The following is a 13,422-nucleotide window of genomic DNA, read 5'->3' as shown; positions in this document are numbered from 1 at the left end:
GCCGGGAGACAGAACATGCATGATCTGTTTTTCAGTCATTACAAAATAGAAATAACGTTTTTTTTAGTAACCAGTTCTCGAGGATCCTCTCTGAATTCTTATTTAACAGAAATTGGTGAGAAATGATTGCGAAATGTCCCTTCCTGAAGGACATTTTGGAGCCATAATAGCAGGTCTGCGGGCACAAGCTAGACATTGTTTACATTACAGGTGACCTATCTGTATGTATGACCACAACGTGAATAACATATGTGACCAATAACGTTTTGGTGTTTTGTGTCTGTGTGCGTTTTAGAAATGCTGCTGGACGACTTCCTGTTGACATACTTGGTGTTCATGACGACGCATGACCTCTGTCAGGCTTTACTGGGGCAATATCCTTACTGAAAAACCCACAATCAGAATTTCGGGTTTGACTGTTTATAGATTTTGAGAATTCATCCTCCCTGTTCTTTTGTTTTAAGTTGTTATTATTATCCAGTTATTTTCCCACACAATTAAAGCAAATGTTTGTACTATGTACTTCTTGATAAGCCGGAGCTTTGAGGCTTGCGTCAACACAAAGGAACGGTGATGCAGGCAGGCTTACATTGGTTGCTGGTTCTTTGAAATAGCCTCCATTTGAAACTTGATTTGACAACTTTTTCTTTAGAGAAGATACATTTTACAATTTCTATGGCTCAAATAATAGCAAAAAATCTTCTGAAGTGTTTTAAAGATCAATAGTTAAAAACAATTGGTCATCCTTGGTCATCTCCTTGACCACTCACACCTACAGCAGCACTCGCTGCAGGGGCCAAGAGGAGGGCAAAGACGCCCTCTTCAGGAAGCGAAAGGTACTCCAGCTCGTCTCCCACTGGAGCAGGCTCTATAAGGACTTCTTGAAGGAAGAGGAGCACGTCAGGAGCTTTATGAAGGTACACAGATCTGTTTCTTCTAATTGAATTGCTTAGTGAGCCTCTATTTCTGTGTAGGATTACTCATTTGTTTTTATTTTCCTCTTTATCTTCATTTAAATGTGGCTTACCTTCCCTTGAGCTCTGCATAGCAGGATAAAAAGCCCTTTGTGAATAGAGCAGAAGAGCTCTGTAAATCTTCCCTGATCTTTTTTATAGAAATGTGTTTAATCTTTACCCAGAAGGATCTTTCTTCTGTCTAAAGAAGATAGGAAGAAAACCAAAACACTGGCACTTTAAAGATATATTTTGTGTGGATTTTACATCATCTGGCTGTGATCACTTATATGAAATTATTTGTTGTTAGATTGAGCTAACACTTGTTGCAGTTCAAGAGAACAATTATACAAAACAAGTGTGGTATAATTTGCAGATGCACACACACACACACACACACATTAAAAACACACATTCCTCGAGGGCTCAGACAGGGAGGAGGGCCAAAATCTACAAGTTTAAATGGAACAAATTCATATTTCATCGAAGAATACTGAATCATCCACTTTTGGGAGTAACTCATTAGCCTGTCATCCCCTCAAGTGTGCGACTGGGTTGAAATTGAATCTGTCATTTTGCATTTATCTGCAAGAACTGTTGTATATGATGTAACATTATGTACTTTCCTCAATATATAGATCCTTACATCCACGGCTCTTTAAATGCACGCCTGTGCGTTCTTTCTGCTGCAACTTTACTTGTGATAACCCACTAAAAAAATTGAAGGAGATGACAGACAAACAAAGTCCCACGTGTGCACACCCACAACAAGGACACGCACGCACACACTCGGCAGCACAAACCCATTGCGCAGTGCTGGGTTGTCGTGGCAACCGAAGTGCGAGGGTTTGCATGGGTATAATCTCATATAGAGTGTGTAACCCAGGTGATGGTTGCCTAGTAACAGGAGGAGGATAATTGGGATGGGGTACGGCGGGTCAGTGACGGCGTCATGCACTAGCGCGATGTGTGTGTTTGTGGGTGTGAGGATGCTTGCAAGTCACACACACATCTAAACACACACTAGTGCATGCCTCGTTACACCTTGTATATGGTTTGTCTGATGTTACGTAAAGGTAATTAAAATATGACACAGCATATTTTACCTTTGATTTTCACTAATGAATTGTGAAGTCTGTTTTGGTATGGAACAATAATGTTTCCAGAGGGCTACGCACTTATACGCTTGGCAATTCATATCCACAAGTCTTGATGATTATTATCATTGTCCAGTCGAGGCGATTCCGGTGAAAACTCTTAAAACCCTGCTCTGTCTAGCTGGCAAAGAAGACATTTTAAAATTGGAAATTGCTGCAGTGTTTTATCTTTTCTTTTTCCAGACACTTTATAGATGCGTATTAGAAGATCTTTGTGAGTTCCCCACACTGGAGAAAGATCTAAAGGAGTTCCAGAAACTTCTGCGCCGTAGACAGTAAGAGTTTTTTTAGCCCCATGGAAGAACTTAAATATGATGTTCCTTTTTGTCTGTTCTCACTGTTGTTTCGTCTGCTTTGTAGCACTGTGGATGATTGTCCTCCGAACCAAAAGGTGAGCTGGATGGATGAGAGGACACGATGACTTTGCTGATGATGGTGGTTCTGAAGAACAACTAAACAATATGCAGAACACAAAATTGTAACTCTTTCTCTTCTATAGGGTAAGCAAATGTACCAGCAGTTGAGCTTAAAGGAAAACTGTGTGTCGCTGCGGAGTCCAGCGGCTGATACCAGAGAGGGTGAGACAATCTTCTCTCAAATACATAATAGTCGACGCTCTGTATGAAATTACACAAATTACACACAACTGTGTTTCGAGAGTGCAGATGGAAATTTTATCTCGACTTGCAAACAAAAATGAGCTCAAAATGCCAACACAGTGGCTACAGTGGCGTTGCTTTAGCCATTTTTTGCTTTTTGCTGAACATTTTCCATCTGATTTTCATCCTCCAGTTATCTGTTGCGTGTATGTGAGCGCCGACTCCTACCTGAGTGTCCACACACACCCCTCCTTGGAGGCCCACGAGTTGCTGAGGATCGTGAGCCTGAAACTGGACAGAGCAGAAGAGGAGATGGTGCTTGCTGTGATGTCAAATACTGGAGGTACATGCAGAGAAATGCTTGTGTGATACACGTCAACAGAGATTTTCACCTTTTCTCCTGACAATATTTACTTTGCACAGAAGGGTTTTCCTGCCTTTCTGCATCGCTGCCCCGTTGACTTAATTTTTCCCCTTTTTTTTCTTCCCACATTTGTCCCTGTAGAACGGCGATTGCTGCAGCCCAGTGACTGTGTGTACTCGGAGTCCCTGACCCCACAGGGAAAGCTTGTGGCCTGTCGCAGGGATGTCACTGAGATCTTGGTATGCTCTGTAAAAAAACACTGTTCCTCTCATGCTCCTCTTTTCAAATGCATTGATTTAGGCCGAGGCCGCAGATGTTGCTCCCAAATCCAAAGCGCACCTCTTGTATCTCTTATGATAATTTTGGCATTTGCTGTCTTTGATATTGGTGTTTTCCTCTGGAGCATCCGTCTGGCTTCACCAGGTATGAAAATAGATATTCCTCTCGAATATTAGCAGTGGCCGATGCATTGTAAGTCTGCCATAGATGCTCGGACCAGTCCAGCCCAGGGAGACGGGGCAGGGTGCTGCTGTGAAAATGGACAAATATTGGAGCAGTGATATCTTTTAGTTTGTAATATAAATCTACAGTCAGTATTTCTGACCAGCCTGCTTTAAACCTTCGACCAGTTGTGCATATTCATATATAATTAGCATTTTTATTGGGTTCATACATGGTCCACATTTGTGACAGATTTGTTTTGTGTTTAAATGACAACATTTTTGCAAACCAAACCTCAGTCAGATGCTCTTGTCGTTGTCATTTAATCAGAATTTTTCCTCGATAAGCTAACAGAATGTTTCTTTTGTTTCTAGCCTCCTTTATCAGACAGCACTGAGCTAAGCAGGAGGCCAGTACGACTCCTGGGTATCAACACCTGGGACGTGGCAGCTGCTCTCACACACCTGGACTGGACGCTCTTCAAATCCATCCATGAGGTGTACAGAGACACACGTGCACACACACACACACCTAAGCTTTGCAGGGTTGGTTAGAAAAGTAGGGTTTGGATCCAAAAAGCATAAAAAGGCATAAAGGGCTCTTTTTTCTTCTCTCTCCATATGCAGCAGGAACTGGCGTACTATACACTCAGCCATCCTCCTGGCGCGGGTCACACAGCAGCGCTCTCTGTCCTCCTCCAGCGCTGCAACGAGGTCCAACAGTGGGTCATGTCTGAGGTGCTCATGTGCGTATCGCTCAACAAGAGAGTGCAGCTGCTCAAGAAGTTCATCAAGATCGCTGCTCAGTAAGACCACGCGCCTTATGAAAAAACAAAAACCCAAGACGTCTTTGCAGGACGTGCTGTGATGAAATGTTGTATCCGTAGTTGTAAAGCTCAGAGAAATTTGAACTCTGCATTCGCCATCATCATGGGTCTCAACACGGCGGCTGTCAGCCGACTCAACCAGACCTGGGAGGTGAGTGCGTGCGTCTACGTGAATCTGTCCCCAATTTAAAAAAAGACAAAACTCCTCACCAGATCTCTCTCTCTCTCCCTTCTCCCAACATCCCCAGAAATGTCCAGGGAAGTTCAAGAAGCTTTTCTCGGAGCTGGAGCTCATTACGGTGAGACTCAACAGATGTGCAGATACATGCACACATTTTGAAAGAAATGCTCCCATTTTAATGTTGTTTAACGTCTCCAACTGTGTCTTCAGGATCCCTCTCTGAACCACAAAGCCTATAGGGAAGCCTTCAAGAAAATGAAACCTCCCAAGATTCCTTTCATGCCCCTTCTCCTGAAAGGTCACACGCACATCCACATGCTTGGACTATTCTATTTGCAGAATCCTTCGTTAACACAAGCGTGTTCTCTTTTCTTAGATATCACCTTCATCCATGAAGGGAACAAGACCTTCCATGATAACCTGGTCAACTTTGAGAAGTTGGTGAGTTGAGTCCGTGAGCTCGGTCTTTGTTTACGAATGATTTGCCAGTGATTTACCCTGTCTCATAAAGTGCTAGGTTTGCTAGGTTTGTTTCTTGCTCAATGAGGTGTGGATCCCGTTGGATTACTGGCAATAATGGAGCAGATGTGCAGATGCGTGCATAATGAGCACAACGTTCATGAGCTGATTGGTGTAGTTGTAGTAGAGTATTAAATGGCAGATTCTTTGAGCGCCTTTCTAGAAGGGAGATAATCAAACCTGATTCAAAGGAATTAGAAATAATTTGCATTTGTATACATCATTTACTGGTTGGCCATTGGATCTTTAAAATCATTATAAATAAAGCACGTCTGGTTTTAATTTACTACTGTGGAGCTGTAAATCCTGCATGTTGAATCTCGCCCGTCTGATGCCTGATCTTTTTTTCATTTGAACCCACAGCATATGATTGCAGATGCCGTGAGAATGATTCGCCACTGCCAAAGTGACCAGCCAGGTGAGTCTTTGTGCTTCTGGGTGATTTCTGTTGTGACTGAAGTCTCAAAATCAAATCAGGAACGCCTGTAATAAATATTGAGGCGTATACTGCCATCTACAGGCGAGCGTGTATATTGTAGCCATACTTGGTCAGTTTCCAAGCAACCATTTCGAGACAGTTTTTTTTTCCCCTATTCCCGTTCAGACGTTGGTCTGTGACTTATGTGCTGTGTGTGTCCTCCCAGGCAATGAGGTGATCGGGGTCGACAGTGCAGAGGTGAGGGGGAGCGTTCAATACCTGCACATTATTGACAATCAGCAGACGCTTTTCGAACTGTCGCACAAACTGGAGCCGCGCGCATGAACGCACCATGGTGCGTGTCACAGAGGACTCAGAGGAAAACGTCACACATTTGCTACAAGATCACCGTACCAGCAGAGGCGCCCACTGGATTGTAAGGTGCCAAATGTTCTGAAAATACCACACGGAAACATTTAAACAAACATTTCTGCTTTGGAAGAAATTCTACATTAAAAGAGGACTTGCCAAATTGGGAGTTGAAGAGGCTGTAAGTATTTTGTAAAGTAGCTAAGGAACTGAACACACCTCTGTTTTTGTGATGAGTTTTTGGTTTATGGCCTGCTCTCCAGCTGATTGCCATTTTTTTGGCACCGTCTACCCACTCAAAGGTCAACAACTACTGAAGACCTGTTCTTCATTTGGGATACACCTACCAGTCTTTCGAGGGTTTATTCCTCCCTCATTAGTCATCCCTTACCATTCCATTTCACATCCCTGCCTCATCATGTGTGTATCTGGTATACATGCCGTAGGTGTTTCGGTGTACCCTCTGAAGCTTTTTATGGTGATCATGCTGCAGCAGAAAAGGCCAGTATCTACTCTTTTTTTTGTTAACAGTGAATTTTATCTATTTTTTTTTACTGACTGAACGCATTGTTCAGAACGTGCCGGAGTTCATCTGGACACTCGTGCAGTCTCCTCGACAGTGTTTTATGTGTGAACACATCACACAAACCTTTGAAACTGTATGGAAAATGGACCTACGCAGTTTTTCAGTGCCAAACGTCGTGCGCAGTCTCGCGGCTTTGTGGAGGAATCCGAGATTACTATGAAAGAGGTCTTTGATCACGTAGAACAGGTCTGACTCCTCACAAAGACGTTTTCTGACGTTCCACAGCCCATCTCTGATGGTATCCCCACACACTGGGTTGCTATGGAAACACTATCTCACTACAGTGATTCTCTTCCTTTTTGAAGTCTGTTAGCTAGATCATGCAAAATCTCATCTTTAATGGATTGCTTTTTTAACACCTTGTGGAATCCTTGTGGATTCAAATGAAAATCTCGTTCTGAAATAGATTTGTTTAACTATTGTGAAATCAAAAGAAAGAAGGAAAACAGAATCATGGAAGTACTTCCAATCTGAATTGACTGTTTTCTTTTTACACGTTTCAGTTGTCTATTCATTTCATTTATGCCGAGAATATCTGCCCTTCAACTGACCTGTCAAATTTCACCATTTTCCTGTCACCAAGGCTCCAAAGTGTATTGGTTAGTCAAATCGGAGCGTGTCGGCTGATGTAACTCCAAATCTGTCTCAGTCTGGAGGCACCAGAAAAGAAATGCAATGCTAAGAAAGAAAGATCAATTGGAAAATCCAACATGAGGGGTGAGGAAACGTGCACACCAAGACTAGAACCACATCCTTTAGATTTAGAACCACAAGCCACCCTCATCTCACAGGCTGAAAACGGGGCTGGGGAGGTTCTTCTTTTCTGACATCCCTTTTTCTGTTTTGTGCATTTTTGATGAGATGGAAGAAAAATCCAAAGACATTGAGCTCTTATGGCGCGTGTCTTTATATGGAGATTAAAACACTGAGGGTAAAGTGCAATACTGTATAAAAAGATTTTTTTTGTTGGTGCCATTTCAACATATGGCCTTTGAGAGCCGCCCTGTAGAGATTCACTTTTACACAAACCTCTTGTGCTTTCATCAGCTTTAACCGTCTGTCTGGTAGAAACTCCAACCTGCTGTGATCACCAACCCTTCATGCTAATGCTGACGTGGATACCGTTGCCGTCACCCGTGTTGATCCACTTTGATTCCCAGTTTATCCAAGACTTTGGTCTATGGATGAAAAACTATTATAGTCTTGGTTCAAGTGTTGAGCATTGCAATCGAACAGAGGAGCAGATCTTGATCCAAAATGCAAAAATACTCCAAATCTCTTATTAACATGCATGAGTTAAAAAGCTGTTTTATACAAATTTATTTAGCCCTAAATTTTCTGCAGCGTGTTACACTCTTGACTTTAGGTTCAAACTTTCAAACAGTGTTATTTCCTCTCATTCAGTCAGGAATTCTTTGATTGCAAAATTGTATAGCTCAGAGCCAGCATTAGTGTGACAGGACGGTTTCTTGGTGGCCATTCTTTACTCTTAACATGTACATAATGCACAAACACCTCTTCAAATTGTTTTTCATAGAGAAGATTAAACGTGCTGTACTAGTTATTTATTGTAATATATTGGTTATTTATGTATTTTCTAAAGTGGCATTGTTCATGTTTCACATTCTGAGGTTTAGCAATGGAAGCGCATTTAAAAGAAAGAAAAGCTGCGTCGGCAACGTGAAGACGTTTGCTGTTCTATCTGTGACCACTAGGGGGCAGCAGAAGAGCAGGAACCACAACAGAAATGCATTTTATGTGTTTTATGGGGTGTTATGTAGAGTTTGTTCATTTCTTTAATGTTCAAAAATTGTTTGCATGTTAAAACAAATAAACAAGAAGTTCACATTGCAAGAGGAGACATAGGCTTTGTAATATTGTAATATTTTGTGTAAATCAATGCCCTAATTTGGTATGTTGACATTTATCAGTTGTAAATGGAAATATAGGCAACTAAAAGCAATACGTCCCTGTCGTGTCCTTCTCAAACCTCTGATGAAGCTACACGTCTTTTCTAAAACTATGTTTTATTATGTCAAATACATGACTGAAATTAATAAATTATAGGTTTTATGTGACATCTCACACGAGTCTGATATTTTTCTTCTGTATTTGCGTTTGATGGTTTCATCTTATCAATCACATCACACCAATAGAAATCGTATCCTTTTACACGTTTATTTTTAATCCTTAACCACCGATAACCATTGAACTATTTATTGTCAAAGGTGAGTTAATACTAAGCATTGCATTGATGTGTTGTGGCTGCTGTTCTGGCGCTACCGCTTAAATATAGGTCAAAAGACCTAGTTTGTACTTTGTATTTCCTTGCCAATAATAAAAAAGAGCAACAACACGTTTATGTTTCTGTACAGGTTTTTATTTATAACCCATTTGTAAGTTTGAACTACCGGATCAGGTTTTTATCTGGACATTCAGATATTGTTCCCCACAGTGTAATTATTTATTTGAGTCTGTTTTTCAGCTGTGTAGAAGACATTAATATATGTAATTAAAGCAGACGGCTGCCTGCGGGCAGGATCTCCCAGGAAGACGACCGGCTTGGTGTTTTAACCCTCAGTTTATCCAGTTTCCACCATAGTGGCCTGTTGATGAGTGGTAATTAATCAGGTAGTGAAATTAGCTTCCCTGATCGGCCAAGATGAAATAAATCTACAAGTGCAGTATTTTACAAAGTGGGAGATGCAGAATAGAAAAACGCTCCCCTGAAGCTGCAACGGCGCCAGGATATCGTATTTCATCTTCTTTTTTTTTATACTACCTTTTAGCTTCACTTCTACGTCATTATAACTAGATTATATTACCTGTAGTGAAGATGATTGTTTATGGAATTTCCCCCCTGACTTCCGGGGAAGACCACGCCCATAAGTAGTTTAAGCGCGAAAAGGCGGACGGCACCACTGTGGTCGTGGGGGGGTCCTAAAAGAGACTTACAAAGAATATGGTTAGAGACTGGTAAGAAAAGTGAAAGATTTTTTAAACAAACAGCTGATGTTACATGTTTTTACTGTGTGTTTTTTTACGTAGATGTCTTACAAATAACTTATTTTTGTCTGAAGTTACAGTCTTGTAACAACAGGAGCTCTCATTGATTCGCCTTTTAAATCTGCTCGTCCCTGTGCGTGTTAAAGCCAAGCCTTTTCTCCAACGGTTTGCTACTAAAGTGATATTGAAATGTACCTCCGGTCTAAGGTAAGCCTGACTATGTGTGTCAGTTTGACTTCATTTATTTACTTAATAATGAAGGAAAGGGCACCGAACTCGCTCGTCCCTGTTACTAAGGCTTAATGTCGGCCTCTTTGGTATGAACCTGCTCCATTGTTTATATTTTGCTAGTTACAGCGTGTGTTATAGCTAACTACAGCGCAGGGCTCGTTTGTGCCACATGGCTTTAATAAACAAGTTATTCAGGCTTTATATCAGTTTTATGTCACCGGTTTGGTAGATGTTAAACATTAACGAAAAAGTGTAAAAATCAGAGTTGAGGTCAAAGAAGTGCAGCCTGTTTCTTGCTCTGGAGGACGAGATGGTTCCACAGGTGTCAACAAAGGAATCCGATTAACAAATGATGAAGATCAGATTACCAAAGAGGCACTTTAACTCTCTCGCACTGTAGTTTATTACAGTAGTGTACATTTTTTTTATAGGGATGTGGCCCCCCATTCATTCCCTCCAGCAATACTTTAATTAATACATAACCAGCAAATACTATTGAAGCCTGAATTTTTATCACTTTAATCACCTGTATTGTTGAAAATGAACCGTGTTTTATATATCTACTGTTTAAGGCCTCACCTAAAACGACTAAAATATTTTCATTTTATTTCAGCGTTGATTTTCCAGAAATGCTAGTATACCCATAATTACTCTATATGCCCCATTTCCATCAGTTCTTTCTTTTCCATCCTGTTTTTTTCTGTTCATGGTTACAGAGGGTTGCACGTCTATTCAGGACGATGTTTTGTGTATCTGCCCACAGGCTCCGTGTTTCAAATCCAAGTTCATCACGGCAGAGATAGAGCTGCTGTTCAGCCAGTCGGACAGTGAGGAAGAGTTTGAAGGTTTCAGTGATGTCGAGGAAGAAGACGACAAAGGGTATTTGGATGAAAAGCAACAGGTATGAAGTTTCTTTTTTGAAAAAAATAAAAATTAAAAAAAATCTGAGAGCCTTGCCTTCAGAATCAAAGCATCGCTTTCTGTTCATGTCCAGACGCTGGACTCGGAGAAGGACAGTGATGTGGACACGGGATTCTACTCCGATGATGAGGAGGCTTCTCCATCGAAGAGGAGGAGCCTTTTAGTTGCCCTCAAGTGTGTGTGTGTGTGTGTGAGAGAGAGGGAGAGACAGTTTTTTGAAAATGAAAAACTTGCTTTTATACATTTTTAGATAGTGTCCACTAAATGTATTTATTTATTTATTGTTTATTTACTGTATGTATTTTCATTTTGCATGATCAATGATTTTACACACTGGAAGATCATTTCAATCTAATATTTACCAAGTTATTTCTGCTCCTCAGGTTTCCTGTCAAAAGACTGTCTGCTGCCAAACAGGAACCACCAGAGAAAGAAGTGGCAGAAGCGGTCCAAGAGACCCCTCCCCGGAGAGGCAGGGGGAGACGGAGGATGAAGGAAACGCAGCTGGAAGGCAAAAAGGAGGAAGAAGAGATCAGTGAGGAAGGCCAAACTCAGAGCCTTCAGAAGCGAGACCAGAACATCCAGGAGAACAAGGCCATGGTGGAAATTCCCCCAACACTCTCTCCCTTTGTTTATTCTGCCCTTGGCGTCAGAGGTTGTCTGACTTCTTGGTTCTGTTGCTGTGTTTTAGTTGGCCAAGCTCTTTGCAGATCTGAGCACCATCACGGACCTGCTGAGGTTCTCCACCCCTCAGGTCGGCACCTTCAACATTCAGCCATCTTGCTGAGCAAGCTTGCCCTGTCAAAATGAAATGATCAGCGAGTCGCCTGCCTAATTCTGCTCTGCCTCTGCAGAAGAAGAGCGAGAAGGGCACGTCTCGGAAACGAAAGTTTGAATCCGAGGTGGGTTCAGAACGGAGGAACCCGTCCCGTAAAGCCCGGCCTCGAGACAACTTTGCAGTGGAGGAAAAGAGCGAGCCGCGCCCTTGCAAAACCCCCAAGAATGTAGATGTTGAGACTTTGCTCAAGGTACGAGTGTGGGATCCACGTCCGGCGCCTGCTTTAACTGACATGGGTTCAATGTTTTGGCTGTGAACACCCATTTCAGCCGTCTCTCATTCTACACATACAGTATGTATTTCTTGGCACGGCGCTTGGTTTAGCTTGTCTATGTTTGACCGGGCAGGTGGACAAACTGGTGCAGAGGAAGAGGAGGAGCCAGAGTGTCAGGAAGAGCCAGTTTGACGTGAGGTCAGTCGATGAGATTACAGAAGACGACCTGGAAAACATAGCGTACCGCAGCAAAGACAAGATCTGGGACAAGGAGAAGGTGCGTCCCATCAGGCTCACGCAGGACTCGCCGTGGCCGGTGTCCGCCCCTCCAGGTTTGCCACTGTCCCTGTGTGTCCTGTCTCTGCAGGGCAGCTCGTGTCACCAGTGCAGACAGAAGACTCTGGACACTAAGACGATCTGCCGCAGTGGGTTCTGTGTTGGGGCCAAAGGTCAGTTCTGCGGGCCGTGTCTGAAGAACCGCTACGGGGAGGATGTTCGCACTGTGCTGCTCGACCCGGTTAGTGCAGATATAATGGGAATGCAGTGAATCAATGCTCATGTTGGAATATACTGCGATACATGCTCGTTAATGCCACATTTAGCACTTTGCTGTGACTTAAGGTTTTCATTTTTTCATGTCTTTTTCAGGTGTGTTGAATAATAATAACACAAACTTGACTTTATTTTATAAACTGATGCTAAGTCTAGAACTTCACAACATCCAATGCCCTTAAGATAGGAACACAAATAAATCACAGGTTTAAAGAGAAGATAAACCATAAGTCACTTAATAATTGTCTGTAGCTAAAAGCATTCTAAACAAGTAATTCTTGGTCTTTATATTACACAAGTGTCAGGTCATTAATAATGCATAAATCGGGCGGGTAAACTGTTTCAAAGTTTGGCAGCGATAACAAAGGTGCGGTCGCCATGGAGACAGGACCGAGGTGAAATGGAGGTCATGCAATGCAGCAGATGGAACCATTTGAAAGGCAGAATGGTTGACTCCAACTCAGAGAGCAGGAAAAACCCACGTTTCTCACAATTTTCACCGCAAGTTGTGACCATCAGATCTGACAATAAACGAGCGGACAATTGCAATTTTATGCTATGCTAAAGCATCAAAGTGTGCTAGTTTTATGAACACAAGGGTCTAAAAGTCGGCTCCAAATCTGAACTTGTGCTATTTTCACCGCAACAATTGAATGTGTCTTCATTGGCAAAACATCTCTGAACCTGGTTAAACCAACACCAGCTCACTGTTGTAGTTTCAGTGCTGAGTAAACTAGACGAGCATGGATTATCGCCTTACGTGCACTTACTTTGCAGAACTGGTCGTGTCCCATCTGCCGTGCTGTGTGCAACTGCAGTTTGTGTCGCAAGAAGGAGGGCCGCTGCGCTACGGGGAACCTGGTGGGGTTGGCCCGCTTCAACGGACACAACAGCGTCCACACTTACCTGGAGAGGTACAGAGGCAAGCGGCCAATGGCAATTTCTGATATTTTTACTTCAAAGAGCTGATAGTTTTTTCTTCTCTCTTACAGCCTTCAAATGGAGTTGCAGTAAAAGTCAATCTAGAAGAAAGGCTGCTTGTACTGCCTTACATGGATCAGGCCCTGTAGTTCACAGTACTTTAAAATCAGTAGTTTGTTTCACACCAGTCCCCACTTATATGATCATTTTATCTTGTGTGATCCAGAACAAATTTCACTTTAGCCATTTCAATCATATTATGCATGAAAATGCTCTTCTTCTTTTATAAATAAAGTCATTTTTATTTAGGAAAAAAAATGTGGGTT

At 42.2% G+C, this 13,422-nt stretch overlaps 2 protein-coding genes and 1 long non-coding RNA gene across 3 annotated transcripts in view; 2 read left to right on the top strand and 1 right to left on the bottom strand.

Annotated features, from left to right (window-relative positions):
* rapgef5a (Rap guanine nucleotide exchange factor (GEF) 5a) overlaps positions 1 to 8,498 on the top strand; it is a 31,842-nt gene extending 23,344 nt beyond the window's left edge. Inside the window, exons 12-26 of the mRNA XM_057020132.1 lie at positions 296 to 374; positions 773 to 917; positions 2,294 to 2,385; positions 2,471 to 2,501; positions 2,610 to 2,688; positions 2,903 to 3,052; positions 3,215 to 3,312; positions 3,889 to 4,011; positions 4,141 to 4,319; positions 4,401 to 4,491; positions 4,589 to 4,639; positions 4,732 to 4,819; positions 4,898 to 4,962; positions 5,404 to 5,458; positions 5,685 to 8,498. Coding sequence (XP_056876112.1) covers positions 296 to 374; positions 773 to 917; positions 2,294 to 2,385; positions 2,471 to 2,501; positions 2,610 to 2,688; positions 2,903 to 3,052; positions 3,215 to 3,312; positions 3,889 to 4,011; positions 4,141 to 4,319; positions 4,401 to 4,491; positions 4,589 to 4,639; positions 4,732 to 4,819; positions 4,898 to 4,962; positions 5,404 to 5,458; positions 5,685 to 5,803 — 1,445 coding nt within the window. The 3' untranslated portion in view covers positions 5,804 to 8,498. The remainder of the gene's footprint in view (positions 1 to 295; positions 375 to 772; positions 918 to 2,293; positions 2,386 to 2,470; positions 2,502 to 2,609; positions 2,689 to 2,902; positions 3,053 to 3,214; positions 3,313 to 3,888; positions 4,012 to 4,140; positions 4,320 to 4,400; positions 4,492 to 4,588; positions 4,640 to 4,731; positions 4,820 to 4,897; positions 4,963 to 5,403; positions 5,459 to 5,684) is intronic.
* Positions 8,499 to 8,589: 91 nt separating this feature from the next.
* On the bottom strand, positions 8,590 to 9,362 carry LOC130517930 (uncharacterized). The gene is made up of 2 exons (XR_008947856.1): positions 9,239 to 9,362; positions 8,590 to 9,019 (listed from the first exon to the last, which is right to left on the bottom strand). It is a non-coding gene; the product is annotated as an uncharacterized LOC130517930 (long non-coding RNA).
* cdca7b (cell division cycle associated 7b) lies at positions 9,251 to 13,414 on the top strand. Its single transcript, XM_057020135.1, has 11 exons — positions 9,251 to 9,389; positions 9,494 to 9,626; positions 10,414 to 10,551; positions 10,645 to 10,745; positions 10,955 to 11,171; positions 11,263 to 11,325; positions 11,426 to 11,599; positions 11,757 to 11,900; positions 11,991 to 12,140; positions 12,953 to 13,089; positions 13,168 to 13,414. Exons 2-11 carry the CDS (start codon positions 9,609 to 9,611, stop codon positions 13,187 to 13,189), a joined length of 1,164 nt encoding a protein of 387 aa, XP_056876115.1. The 5' UTR covers positions 9,251 to 9,389; positions 9,494 to 9,608; the 3' UTR covers positions 13,190 to 13,414.
* The last annotated feature ends 8 nt before the right edge of the window (positions 13,415 to 13,422 follow it).

The sequence above is a fragment of the Takifugu flavidus genome, chromosome 21 (genome assembly GCF_003711565.1).
Source record: "Takifugu flavidus isolate HTHZ2018 chromosome 21, ASM371156v2, whole genome shotgun sequence".
Classification (NCBI taxonomy): domain Eukaryota; kingdom Metazoa; phylum Chordata; class Actinopteri; order Tetraodontiformes; family Tetraodontidae; genus Takifugu; species Takifugu flavidus.
The sequence above is the reverse complement of the archived record's forward strand: the minus strand, read 5'-3'. Positions and strand labels throughout refer to the sequence as shown.